The sequence below is a fragment of the Eurosta solidaginis genome, chromosome 4 (assembly GCF_040869045.1).
Source record: "Eurosta solidaginis isolate ZX-2024a chromosome 4, ASM4086904v1, whole genome shotgun sequence".
NCBI classification, from domain to species: Eukaryota; Metazoa; Arthropoda; class Insecta; order Diptera; family Tephritidae; genus Eurosta; species Eurosta solidaginis.
Window position 1 is genome coordinate 273,713,508 of NC_090322.1, and position 24,256 is coordinate 273,737,763.

Below are 24,256 nucleotides of genomic sequence, written 5' to 3' on the forward strand. Positions count from 1 at the left end.
TAGCTCTCATCACAGGAACAAATCGCGGTAGTAGTGCAGTTTACGGCACCCACCCTAAAGTTGGGCCAAGATTTTCGAGTAAGGTATCAAACGCATATTAATCTCGAAAACAATAATTTGAAGGCGGAAAAGAAAAATTGTATCTCTGTCCGGAGATATTTGCAGTTGAATTTTAATGTGGTTGTTTTTTATAAGCGCGGCCGAAGGCCGCCAACGCATAAAGGTGTTCTGCGCAAAAATACTATGGATCCCACCCCCCGTTTCGGAGGGACCCGCGTGTCTTTTTCCGGTTTTTCGTTAATATCTTTTGAACGGGTAAAAACAGAAAAAAAGGTATAGAAAATATTTGCAGCTAAAGCAATTATAATTATAATTTTACTTTTGTTTTGAAAGATATCCACGACCGCAATAAATGCACGGGAAAGGGATTTCGCTGTGCACAAATGAAACATGAAAAACATACTGAAATTTTTAAGAAAATATATCAAGGCTGCGAACATTATTTTTAAAGCAGTAATAAAAAGTTTTTAGCCGAGACGAAAATATGTTAATTCTTGATCTAGACGTGAATACGCGTCTTTTGATACCTCACTCCAAAATTTTGGCCCAAATTTCGGTGGGTACCGTAAACTGCACTATTGCCCAAATCGCTTCTATGTTCAATACAATGAGCAAGTTTCTTAAGGGTAATTCTTTACTTTAGCTCACAACTGCTAAAATCCGAAAGCGAAAATTCCAAATTTTATTTCTGTCAAAAGATATTTCGAAAAAAACCGAGAAATGACCCCAGAGCGCTCCGAAACCGGGGCTGGAATCCATTAGTGATGGACGATATGGCGATTTTGAACTATCAGTGAAAATAGATATGGCTATTTTTGAATATCGGCTATTTTTTATAGCTATAGCGATCGCTTTATTTCAACAAGCGATTCCATACAGAAGAGCGATTTTGAGCTATCAGTGAATATAGGTATGGCTATTTTTTACAGCTATGGCTATTTTTTAAAGCTATGGCGATCGCTTTAATTTATCTTTAATAAGCGAATCTGCAATTATTTGTATACTTGTATATAAAAAATGAATGTTTAAGTCTTTTTACCAGAGTAGATTGAATGTTATACATTAATTTATACTAAATTAAATTTTATTAGAATATATGAACCAAAATTGGAATAAAAAGAAAAAAGTATGTACCTTTAATTGTAAACTAATGTAATGTGAAATTCTAATTTTCTGAGATGTTATGATATATATTATTATCTGGCTGACGACAATATGTTCAGACTCGTATTACACTCAATGAGATGAAACTAGCTGAAATAAATGTATATGCATCTTTGTTTTATAAATTTTGTTAATTGAAAATGCTTTGATTTTTAAATGTAAGATGAATCAACCCGAAATAAATCTGTATATATAACACCATAAAAACATGATTTATTTACTATATTATACTACACCGATGTATTCAGAAATACTCCGTATGAATTTATTCTGAAAGTTGTATTTGGCTGCATAAATTTGTACAGTAAAGTGAATCAATTTTTAATGAAAAATACAGAGGAAAAATATAGCAAATTCTTCAAACTATTACAAAAATATTCTTTAGCAGAAAATTAGCCACCCACTGCAGTGCCCTAGAAATTAGCCGGAGAATTCAACCATATACAAACCATATGACAAATCTAGAATTGCATTCTCCCAAAAACGTTAAATTTTGAGTTAATCTGTTTACAATAAGACGAGTGATATATGTTTCTATAATTTTTTTATTTTACCATCAAAAACACAAATTTTATAAAACTGTTAACGGCTACTGCCTAGAAGTATGAACTTATGAATAACACAGGCAATCAATCTTAGGCCAAGTCTAAAGACCCATGTCTATTTGGCATCACATAGTGTAATTAAAAACAAAAAAAATTCTGTCATTCCATTTCTTTTATACATTTCATGAAATTAAAGTTTTAAAATTAACTTATATTGCTTGTTTAATATTTTGACAAATATTAATTATTTTATTATAAATACTTAAATATAAAATCAAAATATAACGAATTTTATATTTTATGATTGGCGTTTAAAAAGATAAGCATTTTAGCCTTTTCATCATCTAAGCGCATTCTTCTCTCGCTTAAAATAAGGCCGGCTTGAGAAAAAAGTCTTTCACAGGGAACCGATGTTCCTAAACACCCCAACTTTTCGCGAGCTACAGGAGATAGATTGGGATACTTGTAATTGTTTTTCTGCCACCATAAAAAAGGATCAGCTTTTCGTGCAATTACAGTTTCTTCTATATACCTCTGCGCTTCGATAATTGCTCTTGAATGAGTTGTGCCTTGCGGTCTCTTTGATCTTTGCATTGATTATTTTTGAGTTCGATCTTTCGCTTGTTTGTAAAAATTACCAAAACCACGTGGCTGCTTTTCTAGCCGACTTCACAATGTCGTCGTTCTAGTTGTTGCACAAGTTTGCTTTGTTCCGTTCGCTGTTTCGGAAAGTAAAGCACACAGATGAGCAATGATGAACGATATCTCACTATCGATGATTGCATCGCTGCTATTAGTATTAGAATTCCATGCAGAAGGAAAATCGCCAATCGCTATAATCGCTATTGGCGATATTCTGCCAGAGGTGATTGTCATTCAAAAGAATCGAATGAAGGAAAATAGCCAATCACTGATATATTTGGATTGCAATAGCCATAGCTATTAGCGATTTGTCAATAGCGGCGATGCAATCACCAATAGCGAAATATCGGGCCATCACTAGAATCCATAGTGTTTTTGCGCAGAACACCTTTCGGCCTTCGACCGCGCTTATCAAAGATTACCCTGGTTGAGTGCAACACCGGTTTGGAGACCAATGCCCCTATTACCGTTTACAACTCAACTCTGGTTGGGTTGAAATTTCGCAATTTGGTTTACAGATTACAACTCAACCTGTCAAAAAAAATGTCGGTTGAGTTGTCTAGTCTAATAACTTTTGGTATTACCGCTTACAACCTTATGTTAGTGTAGTTGTCAAAGACGTCAAAATCTTACAACTGATTACTAGCAGTTGTCTCATACAATTTTGCAGTTGTTTTGAAAAAATGTTTAGAAGGCGGTTCACCACCTAATTTTTAACAAAAATTTTCAAAGTTGGTATCAAAAGACGCGTTTCGACCTCCGATTTAGGAATCCGAAAACAAAAATTAAATATTTAATTTCTATCATATCATTTCGGTTAAAATTTTCATGTGATTGTTGAATTTTGCCAGATATTTTGTACACACTAATGCAGAAAGGCGTTGGATCCACCCAGGGTTATTTTTACAAAGCGTGGCCGAAGGCCGCCAACGCAGAAAAATGTTATGTGCAAAAAGCTATGGATCGGGTCTCATATATCGGACCCTCTCGGGGCCATTTTGTGGGTTTTTGTAAATATTTTTCGACAGAAATAAAATTTTAAATTTCCTCTTTCAAATCCTAAAAACGGAGATCGAAACACGTCTTTTGATACCACCTTTGATAAAAGTTAGATGGTGCACGGTCTCATAAAACGTTACTGAATAAAAGCAAAAAATTTAAAGCCGGTAGTTAAACTTTTTTAATCAAACAATAATCAACAATTTTGGGTAATAGTCCAGTTGAGGGGTCGACTGCTAATACGCTACCAAAAATATCGAGAGAGGTGTCAAAAGACGCGTATTAATCTCGAGAACAATAATCCGATGGCAACATTTTATCTATATCCGGAGATATTTGCAGTTGAAGTTGGAGATTTTCATGTGGTTGTTGTTGTGTTTGTACCCACCAAAAAAATTGTGCATCAGCGTGGCGGTAGCCACGGTTATACCACACACCCGGACTTGGCATGGCGTAGCCCAGGGTTATTTCGTTTAAACGAAGGATTACATTGAATAACTTTTTGAATTTTGGGAGCGACATTCCGAAGTCGTACGAGGCTGGCCGCAGTTCGGATGCAGCCAAAATAGGTGAAATTATGCGAACGTGAGTCCAATCGATACTACCCACTACTCCTGGGAATCCTGTTTTATAGCAAAATACAATTTTTGCTGTTTGGGTTTTAATCCACTTCGCACAAATATGTTCCTCAATAAGATCTAAAGCCAGTCGAATACCAAAATCATTTCCACATCATTTTTGATAGCTGCCATCAGCAAGGAATCTGAGTGTGGCTCATAATTTTAAAATAGGGGTACAGCCTTCCCTCGAACGCGTTTGCGGAAATGGTCCTTAATTGTGTTTAGTAATGATCAAAATGCCTCCTTTCAAATCTGCAAAATAACTTCATTTGAAGGTCATCATTTGTCACTTAAATATTTCCTTACCTGGTCCTTGGTAGTTCCAAGGGATTGGAATGATCACGCGAATGTTTTCCGTATTCGCGACATGTTAATCACCAACATTTTTGCCATTATAAAATAGATTTCATATCATATAATCACCCTTATTGTCATTGGCGTCGTCGTCACTGAACGACGACGACGTTTTAAATTCGGTATTGCCGTTGTCGTTTTCGATAACTATTGACGACTATCGACACATGTTTGGTATTGGCTAAAGCGCCAAATACACGACACGAACATTTCCGCGAACATTCCCGTTATGTCATGTTTCTCCGACCTTTTCTGTCGTGTATGGTGGTGTTTGCCAGTTCGCGCAAATGTTCGCCAAAAATCAAAATATTTTAATTTTTGGCGAACATTTGCGCGAACTGTTCGTGCGTGTATGGCGAAATAGCTCATAATCGTAGTAATTTCTGAACGGAACAGACGTGCGCGGAAAAGTAAAATGGACAATAAAAAATTTCTGAGTGAATTTATTGAAATGTATAAATCTTTGCCATCATTGTGCCAAGTAAAAAGCAAAGATTATTGTAATAGAATTAAAAAAATGATTATGCGACTTTAATCGAAAAATTAAAAGAAGTAGATCCTGATGCCACAAAGGATACAGTTATAAAAAAAATAAGTAGTTTGGGGCGAAATTGCTGTCAAAAATGTTAAGTCTTCAAAGCTATTGCCACTAGCTATAAAGCGCAAAGTTAAAGCAAGGCGGTGATGAGGGGGAATCGCTTCTCTCATTATTGTATCCCGTTTCGTTATGAGTGGCAAAATTTTTTGTAAAAGTTGGTCAAATGTTGCCTTGCTCATACGAACGTAATTTTTAAAATCATTTTGTGACGTGAATTCCAGTTCTTTAATAAGCTCACTTTGTCCAAGAATTGCTCGTTTATTAAACCATTCTTTGCACCAAATTCTTTTTTTACGATCTTCTCTCTTTTTTTTACGCTTAATTGCCACAGCGAGCAATATTGCTGCAGCACAATTGTTGTCCGTATTCATCGCTGTCTGAAAGAGAACTAATGTTCGGCCAAAAGTTCGTATGGTGTATGGCCAAAGCTGCGAACAAGATTGCGGAATGTTCGCGGAAATGTTCGTGTCGTGTATTTGGCGCTTTAGTTTATTGATGTCTCTTTTATTTTGCTTTTTGTTCCACGTAACTGCGTCAACTGTGGCCGCTTGCTTCATTGTTGTTACCTGTATCTTAACTCTGCAGAGTGACATATATCTATTGCTTTTTCCAGGGTTAATTTGCTTTCCGCTAGTAGTTTTTCTCTTGTTGTGTCATTTGTTATACCCACTACTATTCTGTCGCGAATTAAAGTATCTTCTAACGTCCCGTAGCCACAATTTTTAATTTTGCTTCTTACATCTGTAACGAATTCATCAAATGTTTGACACTCCTTTTGTACGATGGTGTTGAATACATATCTTTCGTACGTTTCGTTGATTTGGGGTGTAAAATATTCTGTAAATCGCCTTTTGATTGTGCTGACGCTTTTTTATCACTTTCTGTTAAATTAAAAGTATTGTAAATTACTGCTGCGTCATTTGCTACCGACGACATGAATACTGCGACTAGCACTTCTGGTTTCTTAGTATCCAGTTCTGTCGCGATCGCGTACCACTCGAATTGTTGAAGCCACAATTTCCACTCGTTTGCCACATTTTGGTAATTGTTGATGACAAAACTTTTTGGTGGTCTAATATTGTGGTCCGGTTTTACGCTATTAGTTGCTGATTCTGGCATTTCAAATGAATGCAGCCTTTGCTGAGTGTTCATACACTTTTCTAGTACCAACCAATTATGAAAAATGTCGTACAAGCACAAAATCCGCTCAAATATCACATGGTTGCATTTAATTAAAGCCACTTCAAAATATCAACACAAAACTTTAGTTATTGACAGTGATGACCAGTTTTTTCTTTATTTAAATGTTAATAAAGCACAAAGAAGTTAATTGAAAAAGTATTTTTTATTAAAATTGTTCTAAAAATTTTATAATAAAAAAAGCAAATGACAAATATTTCAACATCCCTGTTCCGAAAATTGTCATCGTTCTAAATAAGTGTTGCCAATGTGGCATATAAAAAGGATTGCAGAAAAAAGTACTAACCTACATTTGAACGTCCTCAATTGTTGATTAAGCAATTGAAAGATATTGTAACGAATTTATTTGCAAATCCTCTTATTTGCCCTTTTGCTAGGATCGTATCGCTAAACTGTTGAATAAATAACTCCAATATTGAATAACGGAAAAATGGCCTTTATTAAAATACTTCAAAATAACACTCAAATTGTGCAACGAATAGCTTAATAACCAAACTCATATCTTAAAGGAAACTGACTTTCAAAATAATAGTGCTATTGCTCGCTAGATATCGTCTTACTCGTAACTGCTTGACAATTCAAATCAAACTGAATTACTTCTTACTCGCTGGCGCCGCTTTTATAGTTTACGCTGCATACTTCTAGGCTCTTCGATTTCCAGAAGTTACTAGTTGTTTCGGCTACAAAATCGCCAGCCACAACTACGTGCACAAATTATTGCTCTCTCTTGTGACAACTCAGATAAGGTATATGCATGTGTTTGTAGTTTACAGTCTCCCGCACACACATAAGCGTATAAGTAAATTCATCGGTGTGTGACATCTCATCTCTTGCTGCCTTGTATGTAAATGTTGCTCGTCGGAATGTGTACATATGTGTAGACGCAATTATTTATTCGTTTATGTAGATACATAATGATTGAATTATTGATGTGCATTCACGTCACTGCTTAGATCGGCTTAGAGCTGGCAGCACTCCTTAGTTTTGCTAATATTCGTAACACTGCCCTCCACCTAAGTCTGATCGTCCCGATCAGACAAATCTCTCGATCTAAACGCTGCTAGCATCGCCAAATGTACCACTCTTCTACTCCGTGGTTTCTCAATGCTTTGTATGCGGTAGATGGTATCACTGAGCTTCTTCACAATCTTGTACGGGCCTTCCCAACTGCACCGAAATTGGGCTGGGACACCTTTCCGCCGGTGAGGGTTGTTTAACAGTACCAAATCTCCATTCCGGAAACCTTCCGAATTATTTTCCCTGTCGTACCTGTGTTCCATCTTACTACTCATTATTCTGGATCGTTCTCTCGCACTCTGTTGCTTGGCCAATGAAGAACTACTTTGTAGAGCTTGTTCTTGACGGATTGGCTTCACATACTCAGTATCGTTCCGACGTTTCCCAACAAAAGTGCGCGCTGGCTTGAAATCATCCTTGCATTCTTTCTGAAAAATTCTTTCAGTGAATTTAGTGCGTCCATTAGGGTTTGTTGATGCCGGTCTTTTCCTCGCAGGTACTTTTAATTTCGCTTTATTTGGCACATTCGATCCATCAACCTTTGCTCGATCTACTTTCCTTGACTTTCGTGGTCTCTGTCGAATCTCCTCGACCAGCACTCGCTTACTGCTGAACCCTTTTTCCAAACTGAAGTTAAGTGGCACATCTTGGTTCTCATAATGCATCACCTTTCTCTGCATATCGATCTTGATGTCATGGTCAACCAAGAAATCCACTCCCAATATAACTTCATCAACGATCTCCGCCACAACGAATTTGTGTAGAACCATGACCTTCCCAATTAGGACTTCACATATTACTTCTCCCTGAACTTGGTTATATTCGCCTGTGACCGTACGCAACCTCGCTCCAGGTAATGACTTTATTCCCCTGTAGACCAAATCAGATCGAATCAAGGAATGAGATGCCCCCGTATCTACAGTCAGTACACGCTCTTTACCATCCACATTCCCTCTGATGGTAAGACTGCTTGATTTCCTTCCAATCTGCGACACAGATATCACAGGACATTCAACAGCCGGGGCAAGTTTTCGTTCTTTACTTTCGACACGCTCTTGCTCATTTCCGCCAGCTTTGCGTTTACGGCCACCCACATTGTTGGAACTATTAGGACCAAGATCGCAATGACGTGCAATGTGACCTGGGTTTCCGCACTTGAAACATTTAATAACTCCGGCATTCTTCTGTTGAGATCCCCTTAGTGCTTCCAAAATTGTGTCTACCCACTCCGGCCTTTCTACTTCCACACGATGAGCTTTGTATGCTGGTTTACTCAATAATGACGCCGTTTCCTGAGTCAATGCATGTGATACCGTTTCAGAAAATGTTTGCTTTGGGTTCGCGTATGTGGCTCGCTTCGTTTCGACGTCCCGTATGCCATTTATAAAGCTTTGAATCTTCACTCTTTCCGTGTATTCCACGGGTGCGTCCGCATTTGCGAGATGAGCCAATCTTTCAATATCTGAAGCAAACTCCTGCAATGTTTCATTTGCTTTTTGGTAGCGGTTTTGCAACTCAATTTGGAATATCTGTTTCCTATGCTCGCTTCCATAACGTCGTTCTACAGCAGCCATCAATGCTTCATAATTGTTCCGTTCGTACTCTGGAATCGTCTGTAAGATTTCCGCTGCAGGCCCTTTCAATGCCACGAACAGTGCAGCAACTTTATCTTCCGCATTCCAGTTGTTCACTGCTGCGGTCTTCTCAAACTGTAGCTTGAAGACCTGGAAAGGAACAGAACCGTCAAAGGATGGTGTTTTTACCTTTGGATTACTCGCTGAAACTGCTGGGCGATTCATTTGCAACTCCTGTATACGACCTCTCAAAGCTTCTATCTCGGCATCAATTTTGTCCTCGAGCTGGACAATTTTTGTATCCTGTGCTTCCAGCTTTGATGTTACCCTTATCTCCTGTGCCTCCAGCTGCGAGGATATGCGGGCCTCCTGTGCTTTCAACTGCTCAGCGAACTGAGATGTCATATATGTCTTTTGCTCTTCCAGTTGAGTTTCCATCTTGGATGTAATCTGTGTCGACATTTCTGACATACGCGTTTCTTGTGCTTCAATCTTCGATGTTATGCGTGTCTCCTGCGATTCTAGTTGTGATGCCATATATGTCTGCTGTTCTGCCAGTTGAGATGACACTGTCGATGTTTGAGCAGATATTGCAGCTAAAATCATGTTCAAGTCTGTACTGGTAACCGTCTGCGATGTTTCGTTCTTCTCTTCAATTTTTTTTGTCTCCTCGCCATCAAGATGAAAGACATGCTCTTCCACATCAATTCCTTCTGCTTCCATTGCTTCTCGTAGCCGTGCCTGAAGTTCGAGTTTAACGCCGCTTGTATTCAATCCACGGCTCTCCAACTCCTTCTTCAGTTGCGGGATCTTCAATTCACTTAACTTTGCCATGTCCTTGTTGTCCTCTAGAATTTATTCAACAATTCCTCTTCTGACACCAATTGTAACGAATTTATTTGCAAATCCTCTTATTTGCCCTTTTGCTAGGATCGTATCGCTAAACTGTTGAATAAATAACTCCAATATTGAATAACGGAAAAATGGCCTTTATTAAAATACTTCAAAATAACACTCAAACTGTGCAACGAATAGCTTAATAACCAAACTCATATCTTAAAGGAAACTGACTTTCAAAATAATAGTGCTATTGCTCGCTAGATATCGTCTTACTCGTAACTGCTTGACAATTCAAATCAAACTGAATTACTTCTTACTCGCTGGCGCCGCTTTTATAGTTTACGCTGCATACTTCTAGGCTCTTCGATTTCCAGAAGTTACTAGTTGTTTCGGCTACAAAATCGCCAGCCCCAACTACGTGCACAAATTATTGCTCTCTCTTGTGACAACTCAGATAAGGTATATGCATGTGTTTGTAGTTTACAGTCTCCCGCACACACATAAGCGTATAAGTAAATTCATCGGTGTGTGACATCTCATCTCTTGCTGCCTTGTATGTAAATGTTGCTCGTCGGAATGTGTACATATGTGTAGACGCAATTATTTATTCGTTTATGTAGATACATAATGATTGAATTATTGATGTGCATTCACGTCACTGCTTAGATCGGCTTAGAGCTGGCAGCACTCCTTAGTTTTGCTAATATTCGTAACAATATATATTATAAAAGCTCTTAAGTTCATTCATATATTATTCCTAGCGGTTTATGGTCAAATACTGTATAGATAATGGTTTGTGAGTTTCCAAATTGCAACAGCAATATACTATTTTTCTCTATTTTCTAAGAAAAATATTCTTCTAAACACAATAGTTTGTAATTACAGTCATTTAAAGTAGGCTCTATAGGTAGTTGCAGCTTTGTTGATAGCAAAGAAAATTAACTTTGAATACAAATCTGCTTAAGTAAGATAGAATTCAACCTACAAATGTCATGCAAATAGGCAGAGAGACTAATGGTCCTTCTCAATCACTCGGGTCCTATATTTATATTCCGTCAAACACTGTCAAAACATCAGCTGTAAAAAACTGTAATCCGATGGAGCCAGTCAATCTCTCTGTGGGGAGGGAAATTTTCGTGAAAAGTTTCTCCCAATGAAAAAGTTTTTTTTCGTGGCACATATGAAGGAAAACTGGGAAGGTGACTCAGGTGAATAGAAAAAGCCTGAATCCCTGTAGGATGATGCCATGGAATTAGACATATATTTATCGAAATTCTCGGAATTAGCAAGCTCCAACGAAGTCGCTGATAGACCTATATACTTTGATGTATTTAAATTTAAACGACTTAAACTCAAGTATCTGTTTTGTTATATTATCGGCAAAAAATATCCACAATTTACTCTATTTGGTCAATGCACAATGTGGTCATTTACAATATCCATTTTACAACAACAGCAAAATAAGTAGGACATATAGAACCATTTTGACATATAGCAAGAAAGCAATAGATTGTCTTTGCGAAGTTTAAAGAGAAACTGAAAAGAAAGAAACATTTACTGGCATATTTCGATGATTTAAGGCAACTGCAGTTTCACCGTGTGATTCGCGGTTCGAATATCAGTGAAGCCTTTGATAACATTCGAAATTGACTGATGATGATTATGTGGCGGTTTTCGAAATGTTAAAATCGCAGTATGCCAGTAAATTTTTCTTTCTTTTCAAAAATAATGATTGAAAATTCAATTATTATAAGCCGGTGTTAAGCTCATGAATTCTTAAATATTAAACTACTTGAATAATTAGAAGGGGCTATTATTTCTATTGATAAATTTTACGCCTTTTTTTGCACCCAACTCCTAAATTGATTTAACATATCTGACGGCAATGAAAGTATACAAAAAAGAACCCTAGGGAAAAAGTATTTAGTACTCATTGGCAAAAAAGTGTGCATTAATTTCAAGTTTACATTCGTTAAAGATTGGGAATGGTTCCTACATTCCCACTCTATATTGAATTATATTTTACCATTCAATAACACACACACTTTAGATTTGAGTTAAGGTATTTTGAGCCATTCAGGAATGGAGATTTATAATATGCAACCAATAAATCACAATTTTTTAAAAGAATGCTGAGAGAATGCACACTCAATTGATTCAATCTTTTTACAGCTCTGGTATACCGTAATAGGGACACAAATCAATATCCGCGCAACACACTTATGTTCACAATTTTTTTTGTGGGTATCCCAAGATTACAACAACCACATGAAAATTTTCAATTTTGTTTGCAAATATTTCCGAAAAGAAATAAAATTTCGTGATCAAGGTCCAAAGCGCGTCATTTGACACCTCTCCCGGTATTTTTGGACGAGTTTTAGCTGTTGTGAGCTAAAGTAAAGAATTACCGGAAAAATATAAAACTGATTCCTGTTGGCGTGGCATTTGTTTTTTTTTTTTTTTCGTTCAGTCACAGTCAAGGTTAAAAGCCGCTGTGCCTGAGAGGTCACAATCACAGATAACATTGTTCCTTAAAAATCACGTGATAGGCCAACATTATAATACGCGTCAAAAAATATCGAGAGAGGTGTCAAAATACGCGTATTAATCTCGAAAACAATAGCCCGAAGACGGAAAAGAAAAATTTTATCTCTGTCCGGAGATATTTGCAGTTGAAGTTGGCGATTTTCATGTGGTTGTTGTAATGTTGGGTACCCACAAAAAAAAATTTGAACATAGGTGTTTTGTGCGGATATAGTTTTGGTCTCCAAACCGGTGCTGGACCCACCCAGGGTTATTTTTTATAAACGCGCCCGAAGGCCGCCAACGCAGAAAAGTATTCTGCGCAAAAATACTATGGATGGCACCCCCGGTTTCGGAGGTACCCGCGGGTCTTTTTTCGGGTTTTCGTTAATATCTTTTGAACGAATTAAAATTTTTATTTTGCGCCTTCGGATTATTAATACTGATGTCAAGACGCGTCGTTTGATACCTCTCTCGATATTTTTGGATGCGTATTACGAGTGTCATGCTGTCGTAAAGAATTACCCAAAATTGCTTCGTTCTGCGCATCTACGTCACACTTGACTGCTTGAGCGAATGAAAGAAAGAGAAAAACAAGAGCTAAACGAAAATGACGTAAAAATTGCCTATAAAAACAGCCGATCTTTTGTTTACATGCGCAATCTTGTATGGGTGATTTGTGTGCTCGCTGAAAATGCCCATTGCGATAATCTGTGGTCGGTATCCATAATTCAATCACAAGAGGTTTGCTCGACAGACACATTTTTTGACAATTGCGCCATTTTGCTCCCAAATCGAATTGACATCCGTTAACTGTGTTGTTTCTTTGCGATTTTCGAAAAATATTAGTAGTAGAAATAGGAAGCAATCAGTTTACAAATACCCGATAAGTACTGAACTGCATAATTCGTTAGAACATTTATTTTAATTAAATGATGAATTTATAAACTATACCATGATCTATTAGTGTGGCTGAGCATAGGTTTTATGAAAAGTACGGACATCAAGGAATCGTGCACTTTCGTAAACCTGTGAACATGCGAAACCTAAACCACTTCAAACCTCATGGTTCAACGTCAAAAACTCGACTACTAAATCGATTCATGTAAAAATGTAACGTTAACTTATTCATTCCGTATGTTCGAAACATTCGTCCCCATTTAAGAATTTGGGGAATCGGTTTATATCTTTAATCTTATGTATATTCGGACCTCGTAAGGTAGTATCAAACGAACGTGTTCCGAATATTCTAAATTAACGGTTTATTCGGAACAGGAGCTTTCCGAAATTTCAGAATAAAAAGGTGAATACTCCCTGTGTAGCAAGACCACATAAAATCTGAACTCTTCTGTCATAGTCAAGACCGGAATATAAAGTTCTAAGACAATAAGCCATATTCTTTTATTTTTTTGTTAGACCATGTCGGATGCCTTTTCAATATCGTCCTATCTTAAAATATTTTTCAAAAACTTCACATTTCATGATTTGTCCCAAAAACGCCTTTTATTAGAATTAGATTGAAGAACGCCTCAGAATGCTTTTCATTAACTCCCTTTTATGTCAAAATGCATTGAACTTATGCTCATATAGGGAGCTTTTGAAACAAATTTTGATATAGTGTATTTTTAAATAAAATTCTAAACCGACATAGCTCTTTATCAATTCACGAAATATTTAGTAGAAAATTAAAAACTTCCTCCAAAACCTGTTGGCATTTACAAACTTATCATCAGTACTAATATACTATTTAGTAGTAACTACTAAAGGTACTTTTCTACTTCAATTTTTGCTAAAGGGGATTGAATTATTACCCGTTTTCCTTATTTCGTAAAAGCAACTCGTCCAGATTTTTCAGTTTGAGAGTGTCAAAGCTCTGCCATCATCATCGATATCATCGATAGTTTGTTGTCAACTCTAACTTTTGAGGTTGTAAAGTTAGTTCCGAAGCAATAATACAAATAATTGAGATTTGGATATATGTTCCTAGAGCCTGATTGGTGCTAATAAAAATATTAAAAACATGGTTTTAGAGATGTGTCGGGTCTGTTTATTGCCGGACGATAGAGTGCATCTGCTGGATTGGCATCAGCCCATTGACTCCTTTGAATATGTTTTATCGTACAAGGAGTGTTTTTGTCAATGTACACAAATTAATCTGAGTTTAAATGATGATCCAAGTGAAACAGAGGATGACCGAACACAATATCTGTGCTTCTGCTGCGCCCAAAGTCTCAAGGACGCCCATGAGTTTATTGAAAAAGCGAAAAAGGCTGATATTGAATTGCGTTCGAGACAAACTGACAAAACTTTTGAATGGGTGGCAGTAAGTGCAAAAAGTGTGGAAATTGAGATGAAGGAAGATCCGGGCGTAGATGACAAGGTAATTCTTTACTTTAGACCACAGCTGCTAATGCATGTCCAAAAATATTGGGATAGGTGCCAAAATACCATTTTGGTCCCAAATTCACTAATCCGAAAAAGTTTAAATTCTGTCACGAAATGTAGCTAATTATTTTCATGTAGTTGTTGTTATTTAAAGATTTTGTTGTACACACACACTTATATATGTAAAAAGTTGTAGGACCCACCCCAGGGTTATTTTATATAAGAGCGGGCGAAGCGCGACAGTTCAGAGAGTTCTGTAGAAATATACTATGGATTCCATCCCCTGCTTCGAAGTTGTAGTAAGTAATTTTTGGGTTTATGGGAATATCTTGTAAGAAGCAATATTTTTTATTTCCAAAACGCGTCCTTTGATACATCATCCGACATGTATTCGCAGTTAGCAAAAAAAAAAAAACTCTATCCTATATGTATTTTTCGGAAGAACTGCCTCGAGGAAATAAACGAAACAAACATATGGAACAACGAAACAACGGACAAAAAGGGCCTTTATTTATCAAACAATATTGACGAGGAGGACATTAGCATTGCAAATTTGAAAAAGGAACTAGAAGAACATTCTTCAGTTGAGAAACGAATACCTGCATCAAAAAATAAACAAAAAAGAAAAGACCATGCTTTAGATGAAAATACGAAAAGTGAAGATGAGGAAGATTCTATGAACAACACAGAAATGCATTCGTCCAAGGAAAGTGACAAAGATACTTCTCCAGAGAAAAAAATAGAAGTAGCTCCAAGGAAAAAGGACCAAAGCAAAGTAAAGATAAAAAAACCTAGAAAAAATAAGGTAAATTTGGACGAAATGGTGGCCTGTGAAGTATGTAAAAAAGTGATGAAGAGAAAGGCTTTAAGGAAGCATAAACACAAACCAAGATCGTTCCTTTGTAAAGCTTGCCGTAAGTATTCTAATTTTGAAGCTTGTATTAATTGTTAAACTAACCTATACTCTGACATATCAGCAAGAACATTCAGTGAAGCAACAACTCTGAAGAATCATGAACGCACCCATGACGAAAATAGACGAAGATTTCCATGTGAAAAATGCGACCAATCATTTTTATCATCTTACAGTTACAAGGCACATTTAAAAACGCATGATTTAAACCGGAAACCCAGTTTTCAATGCACACAATGTGACAAAGCATTTTTACAAAGAGCTGGACTGTTGAGTCATATGCTTCATCACGAGGGACCTAAATGGAAATGTACTTTTTGCGATAAACGATATGTTCGACAATCAGATCTAACAGTTCATCTGCGCACCCATTCAGGAGAAACTCCATTTCAATGCAATATATGTGGCAAATCCTACATCCACATACGTATTTTAAATAAGCATATGCAACAGCACGGTGGATTCGTTCGCTACACTTGCTTAACTTGTGGCGAACAGTTCTCAAAATATAATAAATATTATGCGCATCGGCAGCAACACTTTGGATTGCCCTATAAATGCGTCGTATGTGAAAGACAATTTAATGATGCTTATAAGTAAGTCCACGTAATATTCAGGGCCCGAATCGTGTTATACCATCCGTGCCGAAATCCATTTTTTTAATAGCAATAGGCCTGCATCAGTTAATGGGACTAATAAGATATGTGAAATAGAGACCAATTATACTTGTGGTGGCTCTACATCAAATAGACAATATTACATTTTGATTTATCTTAGTTTAAGTTTAGCTCTTCTTTGGCCACTGTAAGAATAAACTCTTGTTTTTGTATTTTCTTGTAGTCTCCGTTACATGAATAAACGACTATGAGAGTGTTTTTCAGTTAGCTGTTCACTTTGCACATAGAGCGAGTTATAGCTTCAATAACATTCGCATAGCGGCAAAAAACACTTCTCATCTGATCATACAGTAGAAAACACGTGTTATAACTACTCACAAAATCCTACATTGGTAACCCGAGACAAAAATAAAATAAATTCCAGAAAAACGTAACGGTGCGCTTCATAAAAGCTAACAGTATTTCAGTTCATTTGGCAAAATGACGCCACCAACAGAAAACAAAACGGTTGGCACGACCGAAGGTCCCAATGGAATTCCAGGCAATAAAACAATAACGCCCCCCGGAATACAAGATGTGAACGCCGTATCAGTCAAAATTGACATGCCGACGATTGACCGACGAAACATTGAAGGCTGGTTTCTTAGCTTGGACTATTGGTTCCCTGCAATGGGCATCAAAAGCGACATTCAAAAGTTCAACATAGTCATGGCAGCGTTAGCACCACGTATGCTACAAGATTTTTTAGCAACGGCAGGCCAAATACCCGAACAAGGTAAATACGAGTACATAAAAACAAGGCTTATTACCTTCTGTGCAGATAGCCAACAAAAGCGTCTGAACCAAATGCTAAATGAAACCCAGCTAGGGGACCAAAAGCCGAGCCAACTATTTTCCGAAATGATGAGGTTAGCAGGCGACGCTATGCATGAATCTGCCGTCAAGAACATTTGGGCAAAGCGTTTACCAATTTATGCCCAAGCAGCTGTGGCCGCGTGCACAGGCCGACCCGAGGAGTATCTCAAAATAGCAGACGCTATTGTTGACACAATAAGCCTCCAAATCAATAGCGCTTCCGCTGTACAAGGCACGTTAGGTAAACAACCAATGACTCCAGCTCCAGCAACCGACCCCAAAGGGGAATACGACGATTTGCGCAGTGCTATAAACCAACTATCAAAGAGATTCGATCGCATGTATAGCGCGCGTGATAGACAATTCGACCGCTCCCGTCAACGATCACGACAACGGTCTACCGAACGAGCTCGGAGCAGCACGCCCGCCTACCCCGACGAGTGTTGGTACCACAGGAAATTTGGCCCCGATAGCAGAAACTGCCGACAACCATGTAAGTACAAAAAGTCAAATAACAACGACAACGATCAAAAATTATTATCAGCGGCCACTGGCGCAAAACACGCGGCGGTCGCCAGTGTTAACCGCCTAACAATTAGCGTCCAAAAATCCGCCATCCCGTTCTTAATCGACACCGGAGCAGACATATCCGTATTGCCTCGGAAATATGCAACCTCTAGTGTCAAATCAACCATACAATTATACGCTGCGAACGGCACTCCAATCGCCACGTTCGGTCAACGCAATCTCAGCCTCGATCTCGGTCTTCGACGTACCTTTGACTGGGCATTTACTATCGCAGATGTCCAAATCCCAATAATTGGCGCAGACTTCATACGCCATCACGGTCTTCTAATCGACTTGAAAAACAATCACTTAATCGACAACTTGACGAAAATTAAAGCGAAGTGCCTTCCAAAACAGGTAAGCGCGTTAATAATCCTCACATTCGATAGCACCAGAAACTACGCCGAAATATTGCAGGAATTCAAAGACATTACTACCTTATCATCAGTTCGCCCATCACGAGGCCTTACGACACAACATCGAATAGAGACGACAGGGCAACCAGTGTTTGCACGTGCCCAACGCCTTGATCCCAACAAACTTAAGATAGCAAAATCCGAATTCGAACTTCTCATGCGCCAGGGTATTATACGTCCATCCAGCAGCAACTATGCCAGCCCGTTGCATATGGTAAAAAAATCAGACGGATCATGGCGCCCGTGCGGCGATTACAGGAGGTTGAATGCACAGACAACACCAGACAGGTACCCAATCCCGTACTTGCAGGATTGTACATCGATGTTAGAAGACAAAAAAATCTTGAGCAAAATAGACCTGCAAAAAGCCTACCACCAGTTGCTAATACACCCCGATGATGTCCACAAGACAGCTATTACAACACCGTTCGGTCTCTACGAGTATTTATATATGCCGTTCGGTCTAAGAAACGCGGCTCAGTCTCAAAATGACGAGGAGCACCGACAACATCTACGAGATGTATTCACACGGTTACGGGAGTACGGACTGGCCATAAACCCAGCCAAATGCGAATTCGGTGTAAGGCGGATTTAAGTACCTTGGGCATCTGATCACAGCCTCTGGTACACAACCACTGCCGGAACGCGTAGAAGCTATAATAAAGTTTGAAAAACCTGGGGCGGCATATCAACTAAAAAAGTTTATAGCAACAGTAAATTTTTACCAAAAGCGGCTGAATATCAACGAATTCTCACCGAAATGATACCAGGAAACAAACGAAATGATAAGACCAATCTGTCGTGGAACGACGAGCAAACATCTGCCTTCGAAAAATGTAAGCACGAGCTCGCATCAGCAGCAATACTCGCACACCCACGAGCTGACGCAACGTTATTCCTAACGACCGACGCATCTGACGTAGCGATGGGCGCCGCTCTAAATCAGATGACCGCAGACGGACCACAACCTCTTGGATACTTTTCAAAAAAACTAACCAACACCGAGAGGAAATACAGCACCGCGAACTATTGGCCGTGTATAAAGCGGTGAAACATTTCAGATATATGCTGGAAGGTCGACAATTTTATATATTGACCGATCACAAGCCACTTACGTATGCCTTCAACCAAAATAACGAAAAAGCATCACCACGTCAACAACGCCACCTGGATTTCATAAGCCAATTTTCAACTGATCTCCGCCACATACAGGGCTCAAACAACAATATCGCAGATTTACTATCAAGGGTCCTTACTATCAAATCACATATCGACTTCAACGCAATAGCGAAAGAACAAGAGAGCGACGGCGAAATAGACGAATTGCGAAAAAGAAGACATACCAAATCGCCCATCCAAAAGTACGACCTGCCGGATCGTCGGTTGGCTCATGTCAATGTCGACATAATTGGACCGCTCCCGCTACATAACGACCAACGATACTGCCTAACCATGATCGATCGCTTCACGCGGTGGCCGGAAGCCGTACCGATTCCTAACATTACGGCCGATACCGTTGCCCGCGCGTTCGTAGCAACCTGGGTCGCTAGATTTGGTTGTCCACAGTACATAACAACCGATCACGGACGACAGTTCGAGTCCCATCTCCTAAAGGAACTATACAAAATGCTAGGAACCAAGCACATAAGAACCACGCCATATCACCCACAAGCAAATGGTATGATCGAGCGTTGGCATCGAACCTTTAAATCATCCGTTTTGGCAACCGGAAAGGACCAATGGAGAGATAACTTACCCCTCTTGCTATTGGGTCTAAGAGCTGCATACAAACAAGAATTAAAAGCTTCCCCAGCAGAACTGCTATACGGATCGACTATCAAAATACCTGGGGAATTTATTGAGTATTCAGACTCCGTCATAACACCGTACGAATTCCTAAAAAACTTACGACAGACAATGGATAAATTGCGACCGACACAATCAGTTTCATGGATCACCAACGAGCTTCATGCACCCAGATTTATCAAAATGCTCGCACGTTCTAGTTCGTACTGACAGCATTCGTCCGTCACTTACGGCCCCATACGAGGGTCCATTTGAGGTGCTACATCGACAAACAAAATTTTTTACATTGTTGATCCGGGGAAAACATACCAATATCAGCATCGATCGCTTGAAACCTGCATACATTTGGCACGAAGATACGCCTTTGGAATCACCAACGCAGTCAACACAAAACGGCCAACCTACGCACAAAATTCTACATACTCATAAGATATATAAATTATATAAATTTTTACAAATGGTTTGACAGATTCATATTTATCGTTTGAACGAAAATGGTTTTTCATCTGTGATCGTATAACACGATACGTGCCCAGTTTTTTAAGTTCTATTGTTGTTTACTTAATTTTTCAGATGCAAGCGTCATGTCAGGGGCGTCCATAAAATTATTGAGGACAGCGAGGTAGAAAAGCTTTCAGTGCGACAGTATGACACAAAAGAACATAGGGGTAGAATAGTCGAAGTATTAAAAAGTCCAGAGGAGCAGGATAACTATACTACAGATGTAACGAATGAAAATGAAAATAATTGATTTTTTCAGTATTTTCAATAAAATACAAGTACATTTATAGGACTATTAATTATTCCATCAACCTATTGATTAATTACTTCCCGATGAAATATTATATGAAATTTTAGAATAAATTATATAGATATACATATATAAGAATTGTAAAAAATGGACCGCATAGTGCAAGGGCCCTTCCTAGGCGTACGGTACACACAGACTCCACTAAAAATGTTGTGTTTGTATTTGAAGCTATGCTGGCGTTGTACAGCACTGGTTAAGTGAGTTAATCTTCAAGGATGCGCGTGTATATCAGCTAATAATTTCGACAATAGTACCAATTAGGAAAGTAAAAGATTCAATAATGGCAGAAGAACTAAGGCCGATAAATACATTGCCGAACATAGAAAAGATTCTGGAAATTGTTATAAAAAATCAACTGGTTAATTACTTAGAAAATAATAAAATCCTTATAAAGGAACCATCCGGTTTCCGAGAAAGGCACTCTTGCGAGACGGCGTTAAATTACGTCATATCTAGCTGTAAGGAAGAGTTGAGCCTAAAAAAACATATAGTAGCAGTTTTCATTGACCTGAAACAATTGATAGGAATATAATGATCGAGTATTATAAGAAACTAATCAAAATTAAAAAAATTAAGTATATGGAGAAAAATATTGCCTTAAATTCTTCTGATAGGAAATTAATGTGGAAACACCTCAAGCAAGCAATAAACTTAACTGAGGTGCGTGACAATATCCTGACAGTGATTGTAAATGGTATAAGATATGAAACACCCGAGGATATAGCTTCTTTGTTGATAGTATTGGTGACATAAATCTAGAAATGGAAACGTTGGATAGTGGCGACAGTGTGCAATACACGGTTAGCACATGTCTGATATTCCAAGAAGTTACGGTTGATGATGTCATATTGGTAGCTAAAAGGTTAAAAAATAAAATCGGAGGAACAAATTTACTATCAGAAGGAGTAATTAAGGATTCGGTGTCATACATGGGACATTTCTATGCGGATATCATAAATAAATCATTAGTAGAGGGAATAGTGCCTGACGCATGGAAAATATCAACAATAGTGCCAATAAAGAAGGTAAAAAATTCATTAAAGGCAGAAGATCTGAGACCGATCAACACGTTGCCGAATATCGAAAAAATTCTAGAAACAGTAGTAAAAGATCAGCTCATAAGTTACTTGGAAATAAATAAAATACTAATTAAAGAACAATACGGTTTCAGAGAAGGCCACTCTTGTGAAACGGCTTTAAATTATGTAATATCGAGTTGGAAAGAAGAACTAAATCAAAAGAAAAGTATACTTGCGGTTTTTATCGACTTGAAGAGAGCATTTGAAACTATAGACAGAAATATAATGATTAAAAAATTAGAAAAAATTGGAATTAGGGGCAACGAGCTGCAGTGGTTTCAGAGCTTTTTAGGTAACCGAAGACAAAAAACAGCCATTGAGTCGGTTGTTTCGGAAGAGGTATTGACAGGAATTGGATTTCCACAAGGATCGGTTTTGGCACCGGTCCTATTTAACATATATATAAATGATATATCTTCGGCGCTAAAACATAGTAAAATAAGGCTGTTTGCGGATGACGCACTGCTCGAAGTAAGTGAACTTGATATCATGTTAGCTAGGAGCAAAATGCAGGAAGACTTGAACACCCTATACAGGTGGCTTTGTAACAATAAGCTTAAACTTAATGTTAATAAAACCAATTTTATGGTCATATCTAGAGCGATGAATAAGGAATCTTGTAATATCGAGCTAAAAATAATGAACTCAAACATTAACGAAGTTAAAACTTTCAAGTACTTAGGGGTTCAGATTGATAATAAATTAAAATTTAATGATCATATTGATTATATAGTTGCCAAAATAGGCAAGAAAATTGGTTTTTGGAAAAGGTCATGCAAATTTATCAGTAGAAAATACAAACTAAAAATGTATAAATCCATCATAGAGCCGCATTTCATATAATTGTCCCACAATATTCTTTATGGCCAATGTAACTCAGGTAGATAAGCTACAAGTTATGCAAAATAAAGCTGTGAGATTTATATTAAACATGAGGTATGATACTCCCATTAATAACAAGATAGAAGCACTAAACTGGTTGAGTATAAAACAGCTCATATTCTACCACAGTATGAAATTTGTATTTAATATTAGGCACGGTAAATTCCAACAACAAATTTCGCTGGAATTCGGTATTTCAGCCTATATATTTACTGTTGCTGATCGGGATCACTCGCATTCCGACAGCATTAATATAACAATAAAATTATATGATGTGTAACCAAAATAAGGTCAAACAAAAGTTGGAGCAGGGGGATTGGAAACACGTCCTTTTCAACCTCCCAATATATTTTGAGATGTGCTGATCGGAATCTTCATGCGTTCCGACAGCGTCTTTACTAAACGAAGTTGAGGGGTGATTGGGTACACTTCAATTTCCAACATCCAAAGACATGTTTAGCTGTGTTGATCGGAGACCAATACATTCCGACAGCTTAAAATACAAATATAATTGAAAAATATAAGTTCCAAATTTTGTTGCCTTAAGCTGGGAGCCCTGGAGGATTGGAAACGCGTCCTTTCCAACCTTCCTTAAATGACTGGCTCACAGACTCGTCCGTTTGTTACGCCAGTAAATATGCTGATCGGAATCACATGGCATTCCAACAGCATATTCAATAGAAATAAATGATATAATAATGAATTGTACTTAGTTGTTTAAGTTTTAGGCCTAAACAGCCGTAATAATAAATAAATTAAATTAAAGTTAAATAAACTACAAAAAATTTGTTTTAGGGAAAATGAATCGCAGTGATTTAGAAGCTTCTTATCAGACCGGAAACAAAGAACAACCATCGAGTCAGTAGTCTCACCCGCGGCACAGTGGACATATGCTTACCACAAGGGTCGGTAATAGCACCAATCCTGTTCAACATTTACATAAACGATATATCATCAGCACTGAAATGCAGTAAAATCAGGTTGTTTGCATATGATGCGCTACTAGAAGTAAATGAAACGGACATTTCAATAGCAAGGAGAGATCATGTAAACTTATTAGTAAGGAAGATAAGTTGAAAGTTTATAGATCCATCATAGAACCGCACTTCTTATATTGCCCTACAATATTCTTTATTGCCAATGAAACACAAGTAGACAGGTTACAAATTAATGCAAAACAAAGAGATTGATCGATGCACTAAACTGGTTGAGTGTGAAACAGTTATTATTTTAACATAGTAGGAAATTTGTATTTTATATCAAGCATGGTAAATTACCAGACTACCTAAGTGAAAAACTTGTTTATGTGAATGAAACCCACCCTTACATAATCATGGAAAATAATAATTTTAGATTACCTCTTTTCAAAACAGAAATGACAAGCAAAATACATTTTACAAAGGCCTGAAATGTTTTAATGAACTACCTAATCATGTTAAAAATTGTGAAAACTTAAACACCTTCAAAAACAGTTTATTAGAATATTGCAAAACCCTTCCAATAAGATAAAATATTTTGTATCTGTATTTCATGTTACTGATCCTTGAGCGTACATGGCAATCCAAACAGACACAGAGGAACCTTATGCATCAGGTCAAATACATATATCGCTCGCAATCAAATTGGGAACGAGTTCCTGAAAATATCGTCGCAGACAAACAGTTGGGGTGTTCATGACAATCAGGTATATTCCTACAAAAATAATAAAATAATAATATATTATAATTATGTTTACATAAAAGCTGGTACAGGGAGGATTGGAAACACGTCCTTTCCAACCGCCCGATAA

The 24,256-nt window shown here is 37.7% G+C and overlaps 1 protein-coding gene across 1 annotated transcript in view; it reads left to right on the forward strand.

Moving 5' to 3' along the window:
• The window catches only part of LOC137248840 (zinc finger protein Xfin-like), a 208,030-nt gene that overhangs the window by 102,323 nt on the left and 81,451 nt on the right, over positions 1-24,256 (forward strand). The window contains exons 7-10 of the mRNA XM_067779734.1: positions 14,124-14,516; positions 14,964-15,435; positions 15,499-16,030; positions 20,269-20,438. Coding sequence (XP_067635835.1) covers positions 14,124-14,516; positions 14,964-15,435; positions 15,499-16,030; positions 20,269-20,438 — 1,567 coding nt within the window. The remainder of the gene's footprint in view (positions 1-14,123; positions 14,517-14,963; positions 15,436-15,498; positions 16,031-20,268; positions 20,439-24,256) is intronic.